The following is a 23,504-nucleotide window of genomic DNA, read 5'->3' as shown; positions in this document are numbered from 1 at the left end:
TCCCCTAGGGATTGCTCAATTATGTATTCTGACTCTTATCAAAATCTGAAGTAAGTTGGAAGTTTTAACTTTTCCTGAACAGTAAATACAGAAAAAAAATATTTCGCCCCACCTATACTCCTGCCAATCCACACACATTTTAATAGATCTGGTGTATAAGTTTGTATACATTTATGTTCATATGTGTTTGTGCTCATCTGTGTTAGTATCCGTACGTGTGAGTTTTCATATCTGAAGATTCAGGACCCCCGCCACCCAAGCAGGAAGACCTCGGGTGTCAGTCCTTGTCTTCCACTTTGTGTTTGGGGATCTCTTGTTGCTTTCCACTGTGACTATCAGACTAGCTGACCCTCAAGCTTTGAGGAATTCTCCTGTCGCTGCATCCCAACTCGCCATAGTCACACTGAGAGGACACTGCTTCACTGGCCTTTCCATGGGTTCTGGAGATCCAGATTCTCGTCCTCGTGCTCTCCTGGCAAGAGCTTTCTCCCCTGAGCTACCTCCCCAGCACTCTCCATGCGCCTATTCTAAATAGTTTGTAAATCACATGCATACCTGTATGTTTTAATTTTAAATATCTGTGCCTCTTAAAAACTAATCACTGTGTTTTCTACAGTCATTATTCACTTCAGTTTACCTAAACAGCTATCCTCTATTACTCTTTATTCTGGAGAATTCTGAATCTAAAACAGAAACACAAAGAAGTAATTGCGGTATTTTCAAGTCTAGCATCCCTTACCTCTTTGTTACACTTGGAAGTCAGAAAAAATATATAAGGAATATTGTGTATAAATACCATATGATGTAATGAAGTGGGGAGGAAAATAAAATCAATAAAGTATAGTGCCCTGAAAGCAAGAGTCACAAACACGTACTTTGAAAAAGTTGTAGGCATTTAATAAACTGGAGAATTAATGCCAAGTTACAGTCACCATGTGGTAGGGTGCTTACATCTAGTGGAAACAAAATCTACTTAATGTCGAATGAACAAGAATGCAGTTGGTCTCGTATAATTAGAAGGTCACCAAGACATGCTTGTTGTAATTGGTATTGCCATAGCTGGAGGCTTGTGTGCCTCTAAGTGATGACTGGTCTGAAGGAGTAAGCCAGGAACACGTGTGGTTTCGGTTGGGGGGACTGAGTAATCCAGCTGTAAGGCCTCCAGGAGAGAGACCAAAACTCAAGCCACTTTGCTCATGGCAGATTCTGTAGGCTCCGGAAGTGGAGTTGATCTCCATTCAGCTTATCACTCTCCAGAGTTTGACCTGGGGGCCAGGAAAAGGCCAGTGGGAGACACCAGAAAAACTCAATTGTATACAAACATATCACATCATAGGTAAGATCATAGTTACTCCCAAGATAGATAACCAACCTGAATAGAACAAATTTGAATTGTCACACAGAAGGGTTTTCATTCCTACTACTGAGCCACGCAAAAGCAAAGACTGATAGCATTGCTCATCTCAAAATAGTCATACCCCCCAAGGTTGCAGGAGGATCACTGGGCATAGCATCCCCTCTTCCAGGACATCGTTCCTGAATCAGATTTGGTAAGCAGTTATGTTTGGGAAAGAAAAAGAGTTCATCTGCGTATGATATACTCACACAGATGCCTGAAAATTACTCAATACTAAAATGTTTATCTGTAGAAAATGTTGCTTTAATGCTCTGAGGGCAATCAGCTGCTCTTTGCCAGTACGTGAAGAGCACTAAAGAAAGAGCATGTGAGCCTTGGCTTTCCTGCGATTCTGTCACAGCCCGTAACTTATGAGTGCATTTGCTTTGTGAGGAGTACAGACTGAACATTCGTGTGAAACAGTGGCTTTCCACCCCCTCACCCCCACCATGAATGAGATGCCAAATCCCATCTACTCAGCGTGTACACGGAATCCATTACTCCATGGCACGCTAGGTGAGCAAGGGTCCATCTTCAGTACATGTGGCGTGGACTTTTCCCACATGGGAACAACATAGTACAGTATTTGGTCACCTTCTAAAACCAAGACTGAGGCATCAAAGGCTGAAAGCTGATTTTGATGATGTTTTTGTTTATCACTTAAGGCTCACCAAGTTGTTGCCTGTGCTTTGCCAGAACTGATCAGAATCTAGCCTGTAAATCTACCCTGGCCATGATGATGACAGCTCTGCTCTGTTGGTAAATATCTCTTTTCTCCGAGAGACCTGCTTAGCGTGGGGAAATTCTAGCTGAGGTTTCCAGAAGGGTGAAAAGCCAACTGGAACTGGGCATTTCGCCCAGATAAATCTGATCCCAGCTCTATAAAGGAAGCAAAAGGGAACTAGGAAATCTTTGACAAAAAAGTTGTTGATAACTGGCTAAAGACTGTGGAGGGAAACAGAAAATGCAGAGAGCTAGAAATCTAACTCGCAGCAAAAGGAAGACACAGGGAAGAACAGTATATGACACAGTTAGCAATCCTCTCTAATACTGAGGAAAAGGCTAAAATATACATGACTGCACCACACCCTTGGCAATCCACAACTTCTGGGAGAGACGTCTCAGGGACAAACTAAATTACAGAAGGAGCCGAAGGGAAACCTTTGGTCTGAACCTCAGTAACTGTAACAGCAGGCAACCCCCCACAACCCCATGGACTTACATTGAAGTGTCATCCCTTCCTTTCCTGTTAACTGTAGACCATAGGATCTCTGTTTCCTGAGGGTCCTTGGAGTAAGTCAGAGCTTTGGAAACCCAGCTTGTTAACTGATATTTTCCATATAGCAAAGCACATCTCTGCCCCAGTTTATTCTAGAATTTTAAGAACTGTCTGCCGAAGGCTATATTACTAACGTCCCTCTATGTAGATTTCAGTCAGCAACCTTAATAAATTACCAAGATTGTAATTGCCAGTAGCCACTGCTAGATAAGACAGAGACAGAACAATGATGCCCTCAGCTCTTGCTAAGAAGTTTCTACCTTCTGGGATAATTCGGAAAATAAAACCAATTCTTCAAGTTCCTGAGCTATCCTAGTCAACCCCTTCACTGGGCCACAGCTGTAGATCACATAGGCAGTGACTGGCTCTGTCCTTCCAACCCCCTCCTCCTCTCAGTGTGTCTGCAGCAGTCGGCAGTGCCTTCTTCAGTAGTAGTCGGGAGCCATTTCCTAAACTGAAGCGTCACAAAGCGGATGAGCTGAAGTGGTTCCGCTGAGCACTCAAGCTGTAGGTTACACTTGCCCATAAAGTGCATGGAAGTGACTCCATGTCGTGGTAAGTTATCAAATTATGGAAAGAACATTGCCGAGATTAAAATGTTGCATAAGAGAGAGGGAGCAGCATGAGTCAGGGATTTGGAAACTATGAGTCAGAACACAGGGAAGGAGCCAAAACCAGAGAACAAAGGCCTAAGCAGGAGTCTGACGGACAGCAGTGAATGGACCCTATATCAGCTGTGAGACAAGGTCAGATCTGCAGTACCACCGACTGTGGGCCAGCCTGATAGAGAGCTCACCAAAGATTATTACACTGGATTATTTAAGGAAGCTAAGGTTGCCAGCATCAAGAAGAGGGAGACCTACAATATTGTAAATCACAAGGAGGGAGATATGAATGCTTTTCTTTAAATGAGGAAACAACTAAATAATACCCTTAGCTGTCCTCACTATATCAGAATGATTAAAAATGTTGTGGGATTTTAGAAAGTACGTTCTGCCTTTCTCCCCCTTTGGTAATGTTAACATCAGTCTGTGGCTGCTTTATTCAGAGCTATTTGCTATAGCTTTCAATACAATAGCTATTTGCTATGGTGTTCGCTAGAAACCCTCTAATCTCACGCTGAAGTCCCTGCATTTTGCTAGTGACTTGAGCAAGCATGTTATGAACACACTCTGCTAGTCACAGCACCAGGTTCCTCACAAACAGCCCCTCCAGCCCTGCTGAGTTCAGCACTCTGCCCTTCTGTGCAGTCACTGGGTCTCTTTCTGGTGGGATCTATCTTCTGAGGGACAGCTTCCTCCCTCTGCCAACTCCTATAGCTCATCACCTTCATGTTGCAGCTCAGAACTCGCCTCTGCAGAGCTTCTGCTCGCTCCAGGTGATACGCTCTGTGACACTCCTTGGCTCCTCTGACTTTGCTCTCATTTGTTCCCAGTCAAAGGCAAATGCTGCTCACCCCCAGGGATGCCAGCTTAGAGACTCTTCTTCAGACAATGGTTCTACCCTATGCCCAGTCAGAGAGGAAGGGCTGACCTACTGTGCTCCTCAGGCCTCATCTGTCACTCTGCCTTATGAATTCTACTTCCGTAATCTAAAACACTGGTCCTACTTTCTGTGAACTCTGAACACCAATTCCCAGGAAACAGTAATGATTCATTCATCTATTAATTGAGTAAACATTTACTGAAAACCCATCACATTTCTTGCAGTATGGTAAGCAGGAAAAAATGAGCTTACTGTCAAGGACAAATGATAGATAATTAAAAACAAAAGCAAAAAAAATCCTTTTCCCGGAGTACTTGTTCCTAGATTCTCAGGAAACTATGCCTGACCTAAGTCACTTTCCTGTGAAATAAAGCAGAGCTTTGCCCACACAGATGGCTTCCCAAACAGATATAGGAAGCTGATTTTGCTTACAAACAAACAGCAGAGATTCCAGCAAAGGCAGTGACTGTACTGAGGACTCAGTGAGCATAGACTTGTGCTCAACCCTCTGATAACAGGAACAGGAGCACATGAATGTGCAGAAGAAGCACAGGAAGTTTACCAATGTGTAGTGGCTTAATGTGACTTTGGGGGGGTGTAAACAAGCAAGAACGGGATCTCCAAAATCATAACACTGTGGAATTTAAACAGACACTATATTAAAGACAGTCTAGAGACAGTCAGTCTGCTGATATACTTCAGTGTTAAATAACCTGCTAAACTTGGGAGGCTTGGGGGAACAAAATTCTCTACACTGTGGTCAGAAAGGCTGTACATGGAAATGTAGATGAAGTTGCCCACTGGCTGGAGAGGTTCTGCTTTTAGCATTTGTAAGTGCAGGTGAGTGAAAAGTGTCGTTTGCTGGCAAATGGTCACTCACTTGTGATGGAAAAGTCTTGTTGAAGCTTTCCTTTGTTTTGGGGTAAAGAAAGAAAAACAATGTAGCTGGAGTGGCAGTAGTAGTATTTGAGGCTTTGCTTTTATTAAATTACTGTAACTCACCAAATGTTTTTATTAAATAAGACTTTTCAGAAGCTAAATAGAGCAGACTCTTAGGAAGGAGGCATACAGGTTTGTATGTTTAAAACCTATTTAATGATGCATTGATCCCAGTGGAAATGTTAGCCTACTTATCAAAGACACTCCAAACAAATGATGGGAAAATGAGAAGGAAATTGGAGGGTACTGGGAACATGACTGGGTGGAGGCAGCGTACAGAGTGGTTGCAGAAAGAAAAGCCTCGGTCACTGGCAAGGCCTCCCTCAGCAGTGCAGAGCGGCCCCTGTCCTTGATCTCCTGCCAGCACGGACTGAGGGAACTTGCTGCAGCTGAAATCTAGCGGGGCCCTATCTCTCAGGGCTGTTATCACCACAAATCCTGGCAAACGTTCCTGACATAAAACAATAGGAATTCTGCTGTTATTTCTGCATTAGCGAGTCATAAAACTCCGAAGAATCCCCAGTAGAAAGGTTTTCATCAAGTGCATTTGAAACAATAAGAGGGCATGAAAGGAGCAGTAACTGCAGAGAAGGGTTGCTGCCCAGACCCTGGCACCTAGAAAAGGCACTTTGTGGTGGGTTGGAAAATAGCATTAGTGATAGTATTAGTGCATTTAAGAACAACAACAAAAAACATTAGTTAAAAGTATAAAATGGAGTGCAAAGAATCATGTGTCAAAGAAAGTCTTACCAGGTTATTGTCTAATGAGCAGCTGGGCATTCCTGGAGTGTCCCCACCCACTTCCCCTCTTTTTCTGGAAAGACTCTCTCTTCTCACTTCCATGCCCAGTTAAGTGGAGTGGTTAGCTCAGACTGACCGTCTTCTAAAATCTTCTAAAACTTCTAATCTCTTCTAAAACTGCTGGGCTGCAGAGACAGCTCAGAGATTGAGAACACTGATTGCTCTTCCAAAGGTCCTCAGTACAATTCCCAGTAACCACATGATGGCTCATAACCATCTATAGTGAGATCGGGTGCCCTGTTCTGGTGAGTATGGCAGAACACTGTATAAATAATAAGTAAATCTTATTATTTAAAAAAAAAAGAATGTGCATAAAATCTGCTTCCCTTACTTAGTATAAGGGCAACAATTCAATTCTTGAAATCATAGAAAAATGAAAAGCAAAATAACAAAATAATCACTCGCTTATTTAGACAGGAACAGAGGGCGTGTTCATTCTCCTTGCTGGAGACTCTTCTGTTACTTGATTCTTGGCCTTTTACAGTACTCCCCTGTGCCTCCCATGGTGACAATCTAAGATCCCTCTCCCTCACCTCAATAAAGTCTATCTTGGTTCCATGCAGAACTTGTCAACTAGAAATCACAAGCTTTGTGATATTTTTAATAATGCTTAGTCTTTAGTTACTTGCGAGAGAATGCCAAAATTGTGTGCCCACCTTTTCTGTTTTAATCTAATTTCCTAATGGATATGTGAGTCTCAAATGACTTTGAAGGATATAGATAAGGCAAAATGAGTTCTACCTACCAGTGGTCACACAAATTCCTACCACGCTTTGATGAGGAACAAACACTCTGAGCTGGCTTTCTTTGGTAATTTCCTCCTTTCCTAAAAGAGTGACTTGCCTCCTATGGAAGACACGTGTAGCAATTATTCCCAGAAGTAAGATATCTTAGGGAAATACATATTTTAACTACACGAACGTATCTCTCCTAGGAGAATATCTTTTCATTTTGAAATTGATGCTTTTTGTTTTGAGTTTTGCAATAAAAATTCATGCATACGCTATGAGTTCTGTTTTACTTCTGGTTTTGAGATAGGGTCTAAGTTGCCACAACTATACTTGAACTTCTTCTGTAGCCCAGGCAAGACTTGAATTGGAGGTCCTTCTGCCTCAGCCTCCTAAGTAGCTGTTGCTTATTCTCATAGGTGTATCTCTGTCTAATGGAAGTATAAAACTGTCTTGGGGAAGGATCCATGGCTACTCAGAAAGTTGTGGGTGGTAGATAAAAGGAAGAAGATGGAGTAAGGCTGTTTGCTGCAGCTGAAAGCAGTGGAAGGTGCTAACATGGGCATGAGGATTGTTAGCATCTCTTAAATCTCAGGTGTGCACACTGGAACCCGGAAGTTATTTTTGTAAGAATTTGAAATAATTTTTTTCATTTTCAAAATCTCCAACATAACATTATAGTGCTTTTTAAGAATAAAGTAAAATTTGGTTTAAGAAAAACGAAGTGTAAATGAAGAGAACCTCCACATTGTCACAAGCAACTGGAATTCTTTCTATATTGCCTGTCTTTCCCAGACATTGATGAGTGCACCTCAGGGACCCACAATTGTAGAACGGATCAAGTGTGCATCAATTTGCGTGGCTCCTTCACCTGTCAGTGTCCTCCAGGATATCAGAAGAGAGGCGAACAGTGTGTGGGTAAGTCCCTCGCTGCAGCACTGAGAGTCTGCCAGGAGAATCTTTTTATTTTTATTACAGTTTATTCACTTTGTATCCCAGATGTAGCCCTCATCCCCTCACAGTCCTGCCCTCCCTCCCTCTTCTCCTCCCTTGCCCCTCCCTCAGTCCACTGATAGGGGAAGTCTTCCTCCCCTTCCATCTGACCCTAGCCTATCAGGTCTCATCAAGAGTGGTTGCATTGTCCTCCTCTGTGGACTGGTAAGGCTGCTCCCACTATCAGGGGGAGATGATCAAAGAGCCAGCCCCTGAGTTCATATCAGAGAAAGTTCCTGTTCCACTTAGTGGGGAACCCACTTGGAGACTGAGCTGCCATGGGCTATATCTGTTCGGGGGTCTAGGTTATCTCCATGCATGGTCCTTGCAAAGATACTGGTCTTTGCAAAGATCTCTGGGCCCAGATTTTTTGTTCTGTTGGTCTCCTTGTGGAGCTCCTGTCCCCTTTCTGTCTTTAGGCATAAAACAAAGCCCTCCTATTTGATTGAAGAATAATGCAAAGCAACTGCTTCCTCCTTCAATGACTACCAATAGAGTTTCCAAATAACAAGAAGAACTTCAAGGTTGAACCTGTCCTGAACATTAAAATCCTATAGATTAACTGAAAGCAAAAGTCTGGTCTGGATATAATCATGAAGAACTAAGAACTAAGTTTTTAATTAGGGGTGCGTCACTAGCATGCTAATGACAGGGGCTTCATTTGCCACTGCACAGCACAGCATGGTGCAAGTCACAGAGCGTGAGCGACTCCTCTACTTCTGAGTCATATGAGTTCGTAGTTGCTTATGCTGTGTGTGTCACCCTGTGAGTGTGTCCTGGGGAGATGGCACTGGTCCCAGCTCAGGAGCTAGCTCATGGGTGGCAGTGCTGAGCACACATGTGGTTTTGTGCCACGTGGCTGGCTGGGATCATCAGGCAGGAAGTTAACAGGGTCTAAAGCAGTGGTTCTCAATCTTCCCATGCTCTGACCCTTTAATACAATCCCTCATGCTATGGTGACCCCCAACCACAAAATCATTTTGTTTCTGCTTCCTAACTGTAATTTTGCTAGTGTTGTGAATATCCAACATGCAGGATATCTGATAAGCAACCCCCCTAAAGGGTTTGTGACTCGGGTTGAGAACCACTGATCTAAAGCCTTCTTACCTTGCAAGTTTTTGCTGGTGTCTAAGGGAAGCCCTGTACCTGAGGGAGACTGAGAGGACATGTCCCTGAGGTCTGGGGCCATGTCATCTTGTGTCACTACTGGTACCACTGAGAGTCCAGTACATGGTCTGTGCACATTCTGAATGAATGGAAGAGCACAGCTTGAGGAGGCCAGCTGGCACATGCTGATGTAAACAACACTCTAGCTCAATCTGGAGGCCCAGCAGGAGGCTTGAAGCCCTGTGATTGGCTCCTTCTGCCCATCTGTTTACATACCTAACCTCTTTCCACCAGTGGAAAGGCCACATTTTCTCTTAGGAGCAAAGAGTAAGGGTCTGGGGACAGGCAGCCAGCATCAACTTCCACCTGAAAATGTGAGCTGTTGACACGAGTGTGTCAGCACTCAGCTCCTTGTGGATGCTGGCTGGCTATGCCTGCCACAGGTGTCCAGGTGCTGGAATGGGTGCCCAGACTCAAGGAAAGACCAGGGTCCGTAACGCTGGAAGCTATGATGCGGAACAAGAGCGCTGGAAAACTCCGCAGATGCCAAAGCTCGGGTTAGTCAGGAAAATAAACACTGACAGCCTAAAAGTACAGTAGCAACACAGCCCACCGCACAGTGAGCTGAAGACAAAGGAACACAAAGTGACAGCCTTCATGGGAAAGTGGAAAGATGAACTCACATCTGTTCGTGTGTGTGCTCTCACCTACAAAGGCAACTCCACACTCCTCAGCAGAACATAAAGGAGCTTTCCCATCAGTTCTACTGCATCAACCCTCCTTCCCCAGGACAGCTGCATCGCAGCTTCTCGGGGGCTAAGTTCTGTGCACAGCCTACATACTCTTTCCAGAACACTGAGACACTTCCTACAAACCCCTGTCCCACTATCAAATCCCAGTTCAGGGCCACCTTCTTCCAGTTAAGATGAAGTAGACTTTTGGGGAAGTTTGCAATCTCTTGTGTTGGTTTCAGTTGCCATGGCTCACTTAGCATGTACCCTGAGTTTCTGTATTTGTTATGGACTGACCCAATACTCAGGGACCACCACAGTCAGCAGGCCCCTTTGAGCAGCTCGATGTTGTCTCTGTCTCTTGTGCGCCTTTCTATCATTGATCTTCTCACTCTGCAGAGTAACATGATTATGCTTGTATCCCATGCCAGACAAATGCAGGATATATGCGCAGTTATGGTCCTACGGTCTCAGCAGCAAGTGCAATGCTGTGAAATGAATGTCTAGTAGTTGAAGAGACAGGCACCACTGACTCATAGTATATTCCCCTAGAGCTGTCTGGGTGCCAGGTAACATTCTACATGCCGAGATACTGGATTAGGCAAAATAAATAAATAAATAAATAATTTACAGAATCATTGCTCTGAGGGAGTGATTAGAAAACACCATTCACACATACTGACTAGCAGTAGCGGCATCTGGCCATCACACACAGTATCAGAAAGTACTGTAAACAATACATCTTAATTGATGCAAGGTTTCTATGTATCAAATAAAGTAATTGAGCAACTACTATGTTAGTCCTTGTTCTGACCATTAAGCATATAGCAGTGTGCAGACAAATATCCTTCATCTCCACCTCAAGGGGAAGAGGCAGCTCTTATTTGCCACAGACAATAGTGAGATAGACAGAGAAGCAAATAAACACATATCTCAACATTAAGCAACATCAGGAACTAGAAGGAAGTCTAAAGCAGGATAAGAGTGTAGAGGGGGCAAAACAGACTCTCTGAAAGGTGTCTTCTCTGAGGAAGGGCCATGAAGCAGATACAGGAAGCTATGTGGATGTCTCTCGCTAGCTCTTTCGGTGTGCTGACAAAATCAAAAACGTCTCGCATCTTTCCATTAATGCCTCCCCACCTCATTGCCTGGTATGCCCCAGATACATTGCCTACTCTGCACCATGTAAACTTTCCAACCATCTTACCATACGAAAGAGGAAATGGAAGCTTCAGAAGCTGAGACAGTGCGTCGCCAGAGCAGAGATTCAAACTCAGATTAGCTTCGTGCGATCTGAGCACACTATTTCTAACATCGGCACACTTTTGTCTTGTTCTGCTGTGTTTTATCGTGAGGTAATATCACTCTATAGTGCTGTATTGTATGTGCAAAACTGTCCTATTAAACTATACATGCTATGCTGGAGATGTCACGAAGTATAGGCGGGAAGAAATGACATTTTATTTTGCTTCTAAGAAGCCCCATCCCTGAAAGTTCTCAGCTGAGCGTTTTATAGTCGCAAATATTTATCAAAGGACACAGGATGGAACACTTCATCTAAATGTCAGAACATTTTCAAGAGGTCACTCGTGTTGCATCCTTTCCTTTCACAATGTTCTTTCATTTTACGCTCTCAAAACTTCCTAAGAGACACATGGCAAGCCCTCCTATCAATGCCCTGAACACCAAGATACAAATGTTTAAGTGGCTAAGCCACAGATACCAGCTGAGTAGAGCCTACATCGCTTCTCTCCTAATTATGTGCTGTCGCCCGTCATTCTTTTTCGTTTTCCTCATTTTGATTGTGGTTTTGGCGCACCAAGCTGACATCCTCATGTGTGTGTGGAATGGTCTTAATTACCTCAACTCACTTATTTACTGCTGACATCAGGGTGTGATTGGTCTTTGTTCTTAATGTCTTCCTTAGCTGATGACCAAAGCATAGTTAAAACACATATATCCTAATTTTAAGAGAGAGGGTGAAAAGGAAAGACTGAGGAAGGGAGAGAGGAAGATTATTTTTAACCCAGGGCCCTCCTGAGATATGTTTTCTATATTATCTCCGCTCAGAATCTGGTAAGTCAACAACTTGGTTCTGGTTTTTAGGGGGTTGGGTTTTTTTTGTTTTTGTTTTGCGTGTTTTGTTTGGTTTTGGTTTTACTATGTAGCCCTCGCTGTCATGGAACCCACTATGTAGACCAGGTTAGCCTCAGCTTGCAGACCCTGGCCTACCCCTGCCTTCCATGTGCTAGGATTAGAGGCGCGCACCACTATGCCCAGCTGACAACTTGGTTCTATGTCTGCACCGTCTACCTAGATATAGATGAATGCTCCGTGCCTCCGTATTGCCACCAAAGATGTGTGAACACACCAGGTTCCTTTTACTGCCAGTGCAGCCCTGGATTTCAGTTGGCAGCAAACAACTACACTTGTGTGGGTAAGTCCCGCTAGAGATGCCCTCTGACAGTCTGGTTCTTGCCTCCTGAAAAGAAAGCCTCACTCTAGTGCGCTGTTTCTGCTGTTCTGTGCTCCCCAGTGAAGCGATTTCCATCACTTTCCTTGGGGTCACAACAGCTAATCAGGATGGGAATGGAAAACATTTTTTAACCATGGTTCTAGTTCTCCTGTGTGGGTGTATTAACAAAAAAAAAAAAAAAAAACCGTAACTACAGATCAGTAGATACACACACCTCGGTTAGTCAACAGTGTGGGACAGAATGCTAAGGAGGCCAAAAGGTCACTGGAAGTTCAGGCATCTAAACTTTGAGCTAATGGTGTGACATTGCACGCCTCTTCTTGACTGTCAGAGTGCAGTGTCATCCATGGCACAGGAGTCGAAGACTGGCACAACCTGGAAAGAATCTAGTGCAGGAAAGGCAAAATGCCTTTTTACAGTATTTTCTGTGTGCTGGAACATAGCAAAGCTCTGCAAGGGCCTCAAAGTCTTACGCCATAATTGTCAGAGAATTTAACAGAAACCATTTAAAAAGTAATAAATATCCCAGATAAGCCTTTACCGCTGCATGCTGAGCGGCCATATCAGTTCAAGTGTCCTATAACAATTATTTATGGACTTGGCATTTTTAACCTGAACAATATAGGAAAATGGATGCTGGAACGTATGTTCATTAGAAGCACTAAAGTCTTTGGGGGTAGATTTATCAAATATCAAACTGTCATTCCTAAATATATATATATAGTGGTACTTCTAAAAGTGTGTGACAGACCTTTGAAGTTGTTCCAACAGTTGTGAAACGGGGTGTATGTTCTCCAGTGAGCTTGAACAGTGACGGAACTACTTACCATCAGATGACCTAGCCCTCTCCCCCCCTCAAAACAAATGCCCAGCTACAGATGCAGAGACACATGTACTTCTAAAACCTTTCCTTGCAGACATAAATGAATGTGATGCCAGCAACCAGTGTGCTCAGCAATGCTACAACATTCTCGGCTCATTCATCTGTCAGTGTAACCAAGGGTATGAACTGAGCAGCGACAGGCTCAACTGTGAAGGTAACGTGTTGTCCGGGAATCTCACAGCAAGGGCCACCATATCGATGTCCCCGTGCTGATTGTTCTGCCGGTGAAAACAAAATCCCGTTTTTGAACTCCGATAAACGCAGCTCAGTGGAAGCCTTGGCTTTTGAGTCTGTTGCTGGAAGAAACAAGGAGCGTCGAGTAGCTGGGACACAATGGGTAGAGGCACCCTGGGGATGTCTTGATTCTCATAGCTGCAGCTTCTGCCGGGAGCTTCTGAGAAACTGAGAATCTCAGACCATGGCCAAAATTCCCCTAGGCGGAATCTGCACATTCAGGTTACATGGAGCTGAGGGTGTGATGAAGATGAAGAGACCTGGTCCCTAGTATGGCTTTTTCCCTGCTGTGTGTGGCTCGGACACACTTTTAAAGAAGCCGGGTTGTAGTTTCCGTTGAGTAAAAAGACGGTCACTCAGTGGAATGGGTAGCCTTCACAGCCCAGTAAATTTGCTCATCCTTGGTAATTCTAGGTGCTTGAGACACCCTAAAGGGGATAGCATCCACAATTATGCTCAGACCTCCCTCATAATTCTGTCCACATAGGTCACAATCCATCTGAAGAAACTCAAACCATGCAATTGTGTTTAAAACCATTAGGAACCAGCTCCAGACTGCTGCCTCCACCCTGCTTAGCAAACTATAGGATGGTTGCTAATTCTGAAATGCAAAAGATTCTTCTCCCGGAGGCCGCATTATGCAAAGATGTCACCTCTGCAAAACTGCACAGGGACTGGACTTGAACTTCAAAGTGTGGGAGAGTTCAGCAGCAGAGTCACACCACTACTGAACAGGCAAACACAGACCTGCTACCAGTAGGTCTGCAGAACCCAAAGTGAACAGTGTCACTCACTTGTCTGCTTAGCTTCAGTGAAAACTGCTGTAAGAAAATGTATGCAGGCTGGGAGGCTGAGAGAGGAGCAGACGGATGCTGCTACAGCTGGCCCCGGTGCTTCAAAGAGAGCCCTTTTCCTTCAGTCTTAGAGTTTGTACTGTTTTGACACTCTTTAGCTTATCTAAAAGCATGTGTAATAAAACCGGTGGCAGGAAAGTTTCTCAGCCCTGTGTTTGTGCTTTTGTCTGGTTCTACAGACATCGATGAATGCAGAACCTCAAGCTACCTGTGTCAATATCAGTGTGTCAATGAACCTGGGAAGTTCTCGTGCATGTGCCCACAGGGATACCAAGTGGTGAGAAGCAGAACCTGTCAGGGTAAGCTCATTGTTCTCACACAGGTGAAATGTGTGCAGACAGCTCATAGTTCTCACATAGGTGAAATGTGTGCAGATAGCTCATTGTTCTCACATAGGTGAAATGTGTGCAGACAGCTCATAGTTCTCACATAGGGGAAATGTGTACAGACAGCTCATGGTTCTCACATAGGTGAAATGTGTACAGATAGCTCATAGTTCTCACATAAGCGAAATATGTGCAGACAGCTCATAGCTCTCACATAGGGGAAATGTGTACAGACAGCTCATGGTTCTCACATAGGTGAAATGTGTACAGATAGCTCATAGTTCTCACATAGGTGAAGTGTGTGCAGATAGCTGGAAAGAGTGTGAAGAAAGCAAAGGACTCAGACTTTCATTTTCCAAACTTGACTGTACAATTTGAGCTCCTGATTCATAAGACAATAGAGCACATTTTATGAAAGAAAGATTCATTGGTAACCCTTTCTTCAAACTTTAACTTCCTTTGTAAGAATGTAATTTAAATTATGTTTGTATCTCTTAATATCTTAATATCTATGGAATTATACCTTCCAATAATCTACCAAAAAAGAGTCAGTCACCAAAATATTTTACTCTGAGTTTGAGTTCAGAGCCCAATCTCAGACTTACCTTCAACAAGTCTCTTCTGAATGCTGTACACGTGGAGGGTGATGGACGGTCTTGCCATAGAACCCAGGCTCGGATTGCTAGTCCTCCAGCACTGCTTCCTAGATGCTGGGATCACAAGCACATCTGTAACGCCCAGACAAATAATGTAGGGTTTTAGGTGTTAAAGAAAACAAAACTCATCGTGATGGATATTAAAAATGTATTTGAATAACTCAAAAAAACGCAAGTATTGGTCCAATAACAGCTAATGACTATGGCCTCAATTTCAAAATTAAGGTCAAATGATCCTTGTGTCTTCACACAGGTAGAAGAGAGAACCTCTCTGCAAACACATGATTCAGAGTCTAGCCAGAAGATGGAAAATACACACCCTCCTCCCCTAACCTCCAATGCTATATAGTTTGAAATTTCATTAATGGGAGAAAAATCAGCAAACAAAGGCAAAAAAATATAGATAATCCCAGAAAATCTAATATAAACACATTTACACAAAACAGTGGAAAAAAGAAAAAGTGACTGACCCTAGTGGCAGAAAACGTACTTGAATCTAAGCCTATGGCATTCTATCTGTACATTCAGAACAAATAAGCACACTTCTCAAAACCTTGGCTTTCTCTTTTGAAAAAGGGAAGTGTGGGAATGAAACAAAATATCACATTAAATGATTTACACTACTCACTGTTTTAATGAAACACATTTAGCAATGTAAATGAGCAATAGTAAATCTCTAGAGAGTCCTTTTTACTTGGAATTATAAAGAGGACAGGAAAGATCTTATTTTTAAAAGAACAAGACCAAGGGCATGTGGACTCTTAGAATAATATCACAATTGCATGGGGAGCTATAGACTTAGAGGACATTCAAGACTTGGGATTTTGTAGTATATAAACAGACCCCAGCCAGCAGGGATAAGCATAATCTGAATGACTTCTGTAGCACAATGAACACCTTTATAACCCTTTCCATGATCCTAGAAACTCTGTAAATGTTAATTGTGGCATTCCAATGATCACACTGAACTGTAATTGAGATATGAATATTGCATGCAGTAAAGTATTAGCTAGTCAAATATTTTAGCCAATTCCCCTGGAAGCATTCAAGCAAATGTCTGTGTGTTTCTAATCACAAATGGATTTGATAGTCAGCAAGGATGGCTTTAAATTATTGCATAATAGGATCTTATTTGCCTAGGCTACATCTTCAGAAATATTTGTTATAACTGAGGACAAAAAATGTATTGAAATCACAAGTGGGAGTTGATGAGTGTTGTCATGGTGGAGATACACTGCAGCAAGACACTTGGTTATACAAACTATCTCTTCGTCAAGCAGACTTGCACTGTTTCAACATTTAAAGCAATTGTGCTCCTCTGAAACCCCACTCCAGAATCATTTGAAAGAACAAAGGAAAAACCTAACGTATTTGGATTCTTATCTTCTTCCAAGAAGTTCAAAGGGTCTGATGTAAATGTTCTCAGGACCATAAGCTCACAAAACTCAGAGTACCAGGCCTGTGTGTGTCTGGAGAGGGTCAAAATGAGATGTACTTGCCCATACATACATACATACATACTGAATATGTATATGTCTATTCTGATATTGAACATGTAGTCTATTCAGATGTCAATGCAGTAAACTTAGTCTTGTGTCTAAGAGCAAACTCAACAAGCCAGGCGTGGTGGTATACACACATAATCCTAGATCTAAGGAAGCTAACGGAGGAGAATTTGTGCTCAAGGCCAGCTTTGATTATGTAATGAGTTCCAAGCCAGCCTGCTTTACATGGCAAGACCCTGACACCCACCCCAAACAAATAAAAATAAATAAAAGCAAACTGTCCGCATTCCCTTCCATGCATTTCCTTACAAACCAGAATCTGCTACTCATACAATTTGCTTATATCAGTAAATTCTTTAACCCTGTGACTACAGATATAAATGAATGTGAGACCACCAATGAATGCCGAGAAGATGAAATGTGCTGGAATTATCACGGTGGCTTTCGTTGTTACCCACGAAACCCATGTCAAGATCCTTACATTCTAACATCAGAAAAGTAAGAGACATTAGAACCTTTAAAGGTAAGAATCTCCTGGCCCTCCCAAGCCAAACTGGTGACTGCTTCTGTTTTTGTCTCTGCAGCCGGTGTGTTTGCCCTGTCTCAAATGCCATGTGCAGAGAACTGCCCCAGTCCATAGTCTACAAATACATGAGCATCCGCTCTGACCGGTCCGTGCCATCAGACATCTTCCAGATACAGGCCACAACGATTTATGCGAACACCATTAATACTTTTCGGATTAAGTCTGGAAATGAAAATGGAGAGTTCTACCTACGAGTAAGTACACCCAGGTAGCCCTGGCTGCTGCGAAGGTGGCCATTTGTTGTGTGCATTCCCGTGGAAGTTAAAACCCAAAAGTTTCATGTGTATGCATTGTGTACAGCCTTCTGGAGCAGATGTGGCAATTCTTCCAGATAGTAAAATCTACTTTTTACAGAAGAGTGAGATTCTGAAACGTTAAGTAATCTCCTCAAAGCCACCCAGATCCTGGGCCGTAAGATCGAATAAAGCTATACACGACTTCTCAAAACACAAGCGTGCCTCAAACACGTACTGCAAATGCACGCTGTGTGATTGTGCAGAGAAAACACTCTAAAAGCTTTTATTGTGGTAAAGTCTGTATATTGTTTTGATGTTTACACGTTTATCCTGTCCCTTGATGTATTAACTTCCTTCTTCTCCAGAGGAACAGGATTCCATTTCTTTGCAAGAAAATTAGAAGTAATTAATTTCTCAGAGCCAATTTCTGAAGAAAAAAACTCAACTCAAAATACAACTCAAAATCTATTGCTTTTATTTTTCCTAATAGGAAAGGTTGAGCTATCCTAACTATTTGTAGAAGTTGCCTCAACATGAGCTTTACACAATTTAGATGCCTAGTGATAATTAGTCAGTAACTGCATGGTAGCACTATAGTCTCATCTCAAAAGCTTCTTTAGAAGTTAACTTTCTATTTTGAACTTTTATCCATCACTGAAGATGATCAAAACTTCCCGCTCTAACCATCATGCAGCTAGATGAAGTCCTAACATGTTTTTTTCTCCACAGTAAACATGGAATTTTGAAATTAATGTTTATTTATATCTGCTTTTATTGACTTGATCAGAGATAGAGATACCTCCAGAAGGTCTTTTATTGTATAGAATGGTTTTGGCTATTCTGAGATTTTTGGTTTTCCATATGAAGTTGAGAATTTTTCTTTCAAGGTCTGTAAAGAATTGTATTGGTATTTTGATGGGAATTGCATTGAATCTGGAGACTGCTTCTGAGCCATGAGCATGGGAGATCTTTCCATCTTCTGATATCTTCTTCAATTTCTTTCTTCCGAGACTTGAAGTTTTTTTCATCCAAGTCTTTCACTTGTTTGGTTAGAGCTACAGCAAGATACTTTATGCTTTTTGTGGATATTGTGAAGGGTGTTATTTCCCTAATTTCTTTCTCAGCCTGTTTGGTTTTTTTTTTTTTTTTTTATACAGTAAGGCTTCTGATTTTTTTTTTGAGTTAATTTTTTATCCAGCCACTTTGCTGAAGGTGTTTATCAGTTACAGGAATTCCCTCATAGAATTTTCGGGGTCACTCATGTATACTGTCATATCATCCGTGAATAGTGACACTTTGACTTCTTCTTTTCTGATTTATATCCCCTTGATCTCTTTTAGTTATCTTATTGCTCTAGGTAGGACTTCAAGTACTATGTTGAAGAGATACGGAGAGAGTGGGAAACCTTGCCTTATCCTTGATTTCAGAGGAACTGATTTAAGTTTCTCACCATTTAGTTTGATGTTGGCTATAGGCTTGCTGTATATTGCCTTTACTATGTTTCTCGTGAATGATACAAAACATTACCAATTTGGTATAGTGTTATGTAGTTTAAATTATTTGAAATTAAAACAAAAACATTTAAAGCTAGATGTGGATGCATATGCCTGAAATCCCAGCATTCAGGAGATAAGAGTCAGAAGGATTGAAAGGTTGAGGCTAGCCTGGACTATCTAGTAAGTCTAGGGCCATCCTTGGCTATCCAGTAGGTCTGAGGTCAGTCTGAAGTTCTAAAAAGATCTCTTCTCAAATTAGGAAAAAGAATAAGAAAAATAACTTAATAAAAATAGATGCCCTAAGGGTATTCATCAAACAATCAAAATGGAGTCCTATAAGATTTCTACACTCTAGACAGCATTTAACACATAAGAATCCACCAGTAGGAATCAGGTGAGTACCTACTGTACCTACTGTGTTCTCAGCCTTCTGCTGGCTGCTTTGAGGATCTAAGAAGACATTCAGCACAAAGTTCTGCTTTCAAAGAGCTTCTTACTGTGCAATTTAATGTTCAGTTCCCTGGCCTAAACAGAGGCCAATGCTATGGTTAATCTCACTCAGCAAGAGAGTAGAAGGAATGGCTCAGGTTCCTCAGAAGAAGGCCAAAAACAAAGAAGGGCTACCTCTGGCTTCTGCCACCCTGCCAAATCCAGCCATGCCCCGCAGTTTGTTGTCACTGAGAACAGCATCCCATGAGAACCTTGGTCTTCAGTGGCCTATTCAGTAACTTCTTTCTTCATGCACTCACCCCCACTCTTTGAACTCTCACCAGCACCCCACTTCCCCAGCCAGCAACCCCAAATAAATCCTATTACCCATATATCTCATGCCAAGCTTGTAAGCACAGCTTGGTAATACACTTTCAGATAGGTCCTTAGTAAGCTCAGCAATATTACCGATTTTCTTGTGCATTTTTATACCATTCTCCTCAGCCCTCGTTCTCAAATATCTCCATACTTAGAAAGTCCTTACACTCTACATTTTTAGTAGGTGAGTCACTTTCTGCTTTGTAGTTACGGACACTAGCACTGACACGAACAAGCATAAATTTCTCATGCTGCCCCCTGAAAGTGTACATCTGTGTTCTCCATCTAGTTTCCAAATATATTTTATAATTGTCAGTCGATCCCAACCCAACACCACGTATCCCTCATTCCCTCTCCCTCAGAACCCTACTCTGCTGTACTCCCCTTTACAGCCTACACTTTGAGCGTGTTTCTCCCTCTAGATGTTATTCTGCATCTCTTTTTCCTCGGAAGACTAGGCTACTCTGTGCTTCCAGGATTCTTGGCCATTTCTTTGTCTTTCAGTCCAAATACTTTACTGAAGTTGCTGTAGGGGCAAAGCCGCCAATGCCACGTGTAACGTTAACTCCGAGGACACTTCTCACAGTTTCAACATTCCATTCGCCTTTGCTCTGTTTGACACTGCTGCTCACGTGCATGTTCTCCACCTAAGCATCTGGTTCTTCTTCGCTTTGTTCTTTACCTGGTTTTCAAATTCCTTATGTGAATGTATGTATTTTTATGAGTATATAGACACATGTGTCTAAGTGCCTACAGAGGCCATGCAAGTGTGTCAGATCTCTTGGAGTCCGAGTTACTGGCAGTTGTGAGCCACCTGATGTGGGTTCTGGAATCTGACCTCCATTCCTCATGTTAGAGCAGCACCAAGCTTAGCCACCACACTGTCTCCATAGCCTTAACCTCATGCTTTGATTTCTCTCCTCTGCCCATTCCTTCAATGCCATCCTCTCCCGGGTTCTGTACTGTGTCTCAGTTGAATGCATACCCCTTGTAGTGATGGCTAAATCTTAATCCATGCTTCTGCCTTTTTGTGTTTTACTTACTGACCTCTCCAATGCATCAGCCTACCACCCTTCAGTGCCTGCTCCATGTGCAATCCTGAAAATGCCGTTTTCCAGAACTTCTCTTGCTCGCTGATGATTCTAAGGTAGAGGTTCTCAACCTTGCTAATGCTGCAACCCATTTCTCAGGTTGTGGTGACCCCCACAATCATACAATTATCTTCATTGCTATTTCATGACTGCAGTTTTGCTACTCTTATGAAACATGGTATAAGCATGTTTTCCAATGGTCATAGGTGACCCCTGTGAAAGGGTCATTCAACCTCCAAAGAGTCTTAATCCACAGGTTAAAAACCTCTGCTCTAAAGAATTTGAAAGCCTTATCTCAATGTTTCAGGAATATGTATGTATGTGTGTATGTATGTATGTATGTATGTATGTATTCCTTTGTATTCATACTATGTATATACAAATAACCCAAAATTTGTCATATTCTATTTAAGATGACTACTTACCTAACTCTGCTTGTGTGTTTGTGTGTTTGTTTGTTTGTTTGCTTGCTTGTTTATTTGTTTGTTTGAAACAGGGCATCTCTAGGTAGCCCTGGATGTCCCAGAACTTGTTTATGTAGACAAGGCTGGTCTTGAACTCTGCCTGCCTCTGGGACACAAGGCATGTGCCAACATGCCTGGATATTTTACCTAACTACCTATTCACCGGAATATAAACAGATGCACAGTGCTAAGAAAATGACAACATTCTTTACCAGTTCCAAGATTATTAGATTCTCACATGAACTCTTCAGAAAGTCTGGAACCGTTCTATTCATGGGTAGAGAAATGTTAACAACAAAGAAAAACATTGAAGTGTGAACACGTGTCAACAAGACACATGAGAAAATAAGAAAAAATTGAAAGCAAGTCCTTGCATTCAGCTAGTGCAGATGGGTGGGCTAGGGTAGGGATGAAGATGAAAAGCAGGCAGGGACTAGGCAATGCTTTCCCGCCCTGTTATTTGCCCTGTTTATCACAGGAAGCATGCTAACAAAAGACAGGAACTCTAGCCCAAGAAAATCCACGCTCTTCACCCTTCTTTTTCTCACTGTTTTAGCAAACCAGCCCTGTGAGTGCGATGCTTGTGCTTGTGAAGTCACTGTCGGGACCAAGGGAATACATCGTGGACCTGGAGATGCTGACTGTCAGCAGTATAGGAACCTTCCGCACGAGCTCCGTGCTGAGACTGACGATCATAGTGGGGCCGTTCTCATTTTAGCCTTCTGTAGGAGCCTGCCACGGCATTGAGGCCAGCCAAAGAATAGCATCACCTTAAGACACTATTTTATTTATAGCTATATGTAGTACATCTATACTCAGCTGTACTACGGTAGGAAGCGGGCATTTAATCTGTAAGATTCAAAGTTTATCTTTATCACTGTGTGTAAATAGACATTAACCCAACATTCTTCTTGAAGGGAGCTAAGCATGTATTATCTGGTAAAACTTGGTTTCTTTCCTATAAAAATGGGAGCAAGCAATGATTTGTTCTGTGGTGTACGGAGAAATGTACACCACCTCATACCAGCTATCTTGACATCAACAGCAAGGAAGAGGAGCTTTTTTAATGCTTTGTAAGAAAATGAAAAAAGTCAATAAAGATATATTTCTTTAGAAAATGAGAATCTACCATGTTTGTGTTGGCCTATATTTTAATTATCACTTTAAAGGTACTTGTTTAATGTTTAGCAGTAAATTATTATCAGGCAATACGCTGGTTTCTACATTATATCATAAAGTTTGGCAGAAATTTCCCCCACAATTCCAAACAAGTCAAATATCTCCTTAAAAATTATTCTATTGAGAATAATTCCTATTCTATGAGGAATAGGAAAAAAAAAAACTTTTTTTTTTCGGAACCATTTTAGAATTCTCTAAAGAAGCAAGTTAAGTACATGTGATAGAAGCTCTGAAGCAAGGAATACGCTCCCAGCTCAGAGGGAAATGGAGAAAATGTGCTTCCCTGGAGACACTCCTGTGTCTAAGCCTCACTTCTACCAAGCCTCAAGTTCGCCAGCAAGAGTCTAACACTAGCATTTGTACTCACAGACAAGAAATGGTGGCTCTTTACTCTTAGAATTCACATTATCCCTCCTGCCCAATTCTTGTTTATTTAACATAATTCTCCTTGATATATCTATTTAACTAAAAATGAATATGCTTTTATTTAGAAGGTCACCCAGGTTTCATCTGTTTTTAATGTGATCAGTAACAGCCAGTATATTTTTTATATATTGAGAAAAATCATTTATAGCTGTCAGACCAAGAATAACCATTATATTATATATAAATAATAAACTAGGAGATGAAGACACATGAGGGCTATTAAAATCATGCCACAAAAACAATGTGCACAACCAATATTTTTCTTACATTTCATTTCAAAGCACAAATAAATGACCCTGCCATAAGTAACCTTGAAAACAAACGTCTTTTTGGAGTTGACTAAATGTGTAAGAACTGTTGAAAAGAAAGCTCACTAAGGAACAAAATCCAAACCCCTTGAGCATAGGGTGGAGTGAGCTTTATGAGCTTGAGGACAGAAACAGAAGAAAGAGACCCTGCTGAGCAGCCTTGAGTCTGCTGGACTGCGACCACACCCAACTCAACACCTACTCCAGAGCCTACAGTCCACACCCATTAAAGATTGACTTCAACTTTGCCATTTAATCAATCTAGATTTCCCTGCCCGTAGACAATACCCTCAACTCAGAGCTTAATACGAGAACACTTTAGGAAATTGGGTTCTACCATATTCGTGTTGGGTTTTATTATAATGATTAATCTTAGGGCAGATATTGATTGCAAAGCATTAAATCACTGTAGTGCAGCATGCTGATTTCTATGGACATTTGAAACTTTGTCAGAAATTTCACCCAAGATTTTCCATCTCAAAAAGACAGTCTTGTCTCTAGATGAGCAGTGCGCTACA

At 42.1% G+C, this 23,504-nt stretch overlaps 1 protein-coding gene across 2 annotated transcripts in view; it reads left to right on the top strand.

Annotated features, from left to right (window-relative positions):
* Efemp1 (EGF containing fibulin extracellular matrix protein 1) overlaps positions 1-22,201 on the top strand; it is a 60,773-nt gene extending 38,572 nt beyond the window's left edge. For both annotated transcript variants that reach the window (XM_021659865.2, XM_060365123.1), the window contains exons 5-11: positions 7,424-7,546; positions 11,777-11,896; positions 12,853-12,972; positions 14,086-14,205; positions 16,768-16,891; positions 16,978-17,173; positions 21,630-22,201. In XM_021659865.2, coding sequence (XP_021515540.1) covers positions 7,424-7,546; positions 11,777-11,896; positions 12,853-12,972; positions 14,086-14,205; positions 16,768-16,891; positions 16,978-17,173; positions 21,630-21,791 — 965 coding nt within the window. In that variant the 3' untranslated portion in view covers positions 21,792-22,201. The remainder of the gene's footprint in view (positions 1-7,423; positions 7,547-11,776; positions 11,897-12,852; positions 12,973-14,085; positions 14,206-16,767; positions 16,892-16,977; positions 17,174-21,629) is intronic.
* Positions 22,202-23,504: the final 1,303 nt, after the last annotated feature.

This window comes from Meriones unguiculatus, chromosome 12, assembly GCF_030254825.1.
Source record: "Meriones unguiculatus strain TT.TT164.6M chromosome 12, Bangor_MerUng_6.1, whole genome shotgun sequence".
NCBI classification, from domain to species: Eukaryota; Metazoa; Chordata; class Mammalia; order Rodentia; family Muridae; genus Meriones; species Meriones unguiculatus.
Note: the sequence above shows the minus strand (reverse complement) of the source record. Positions and strands in the feature narration are given on the sequence as shown.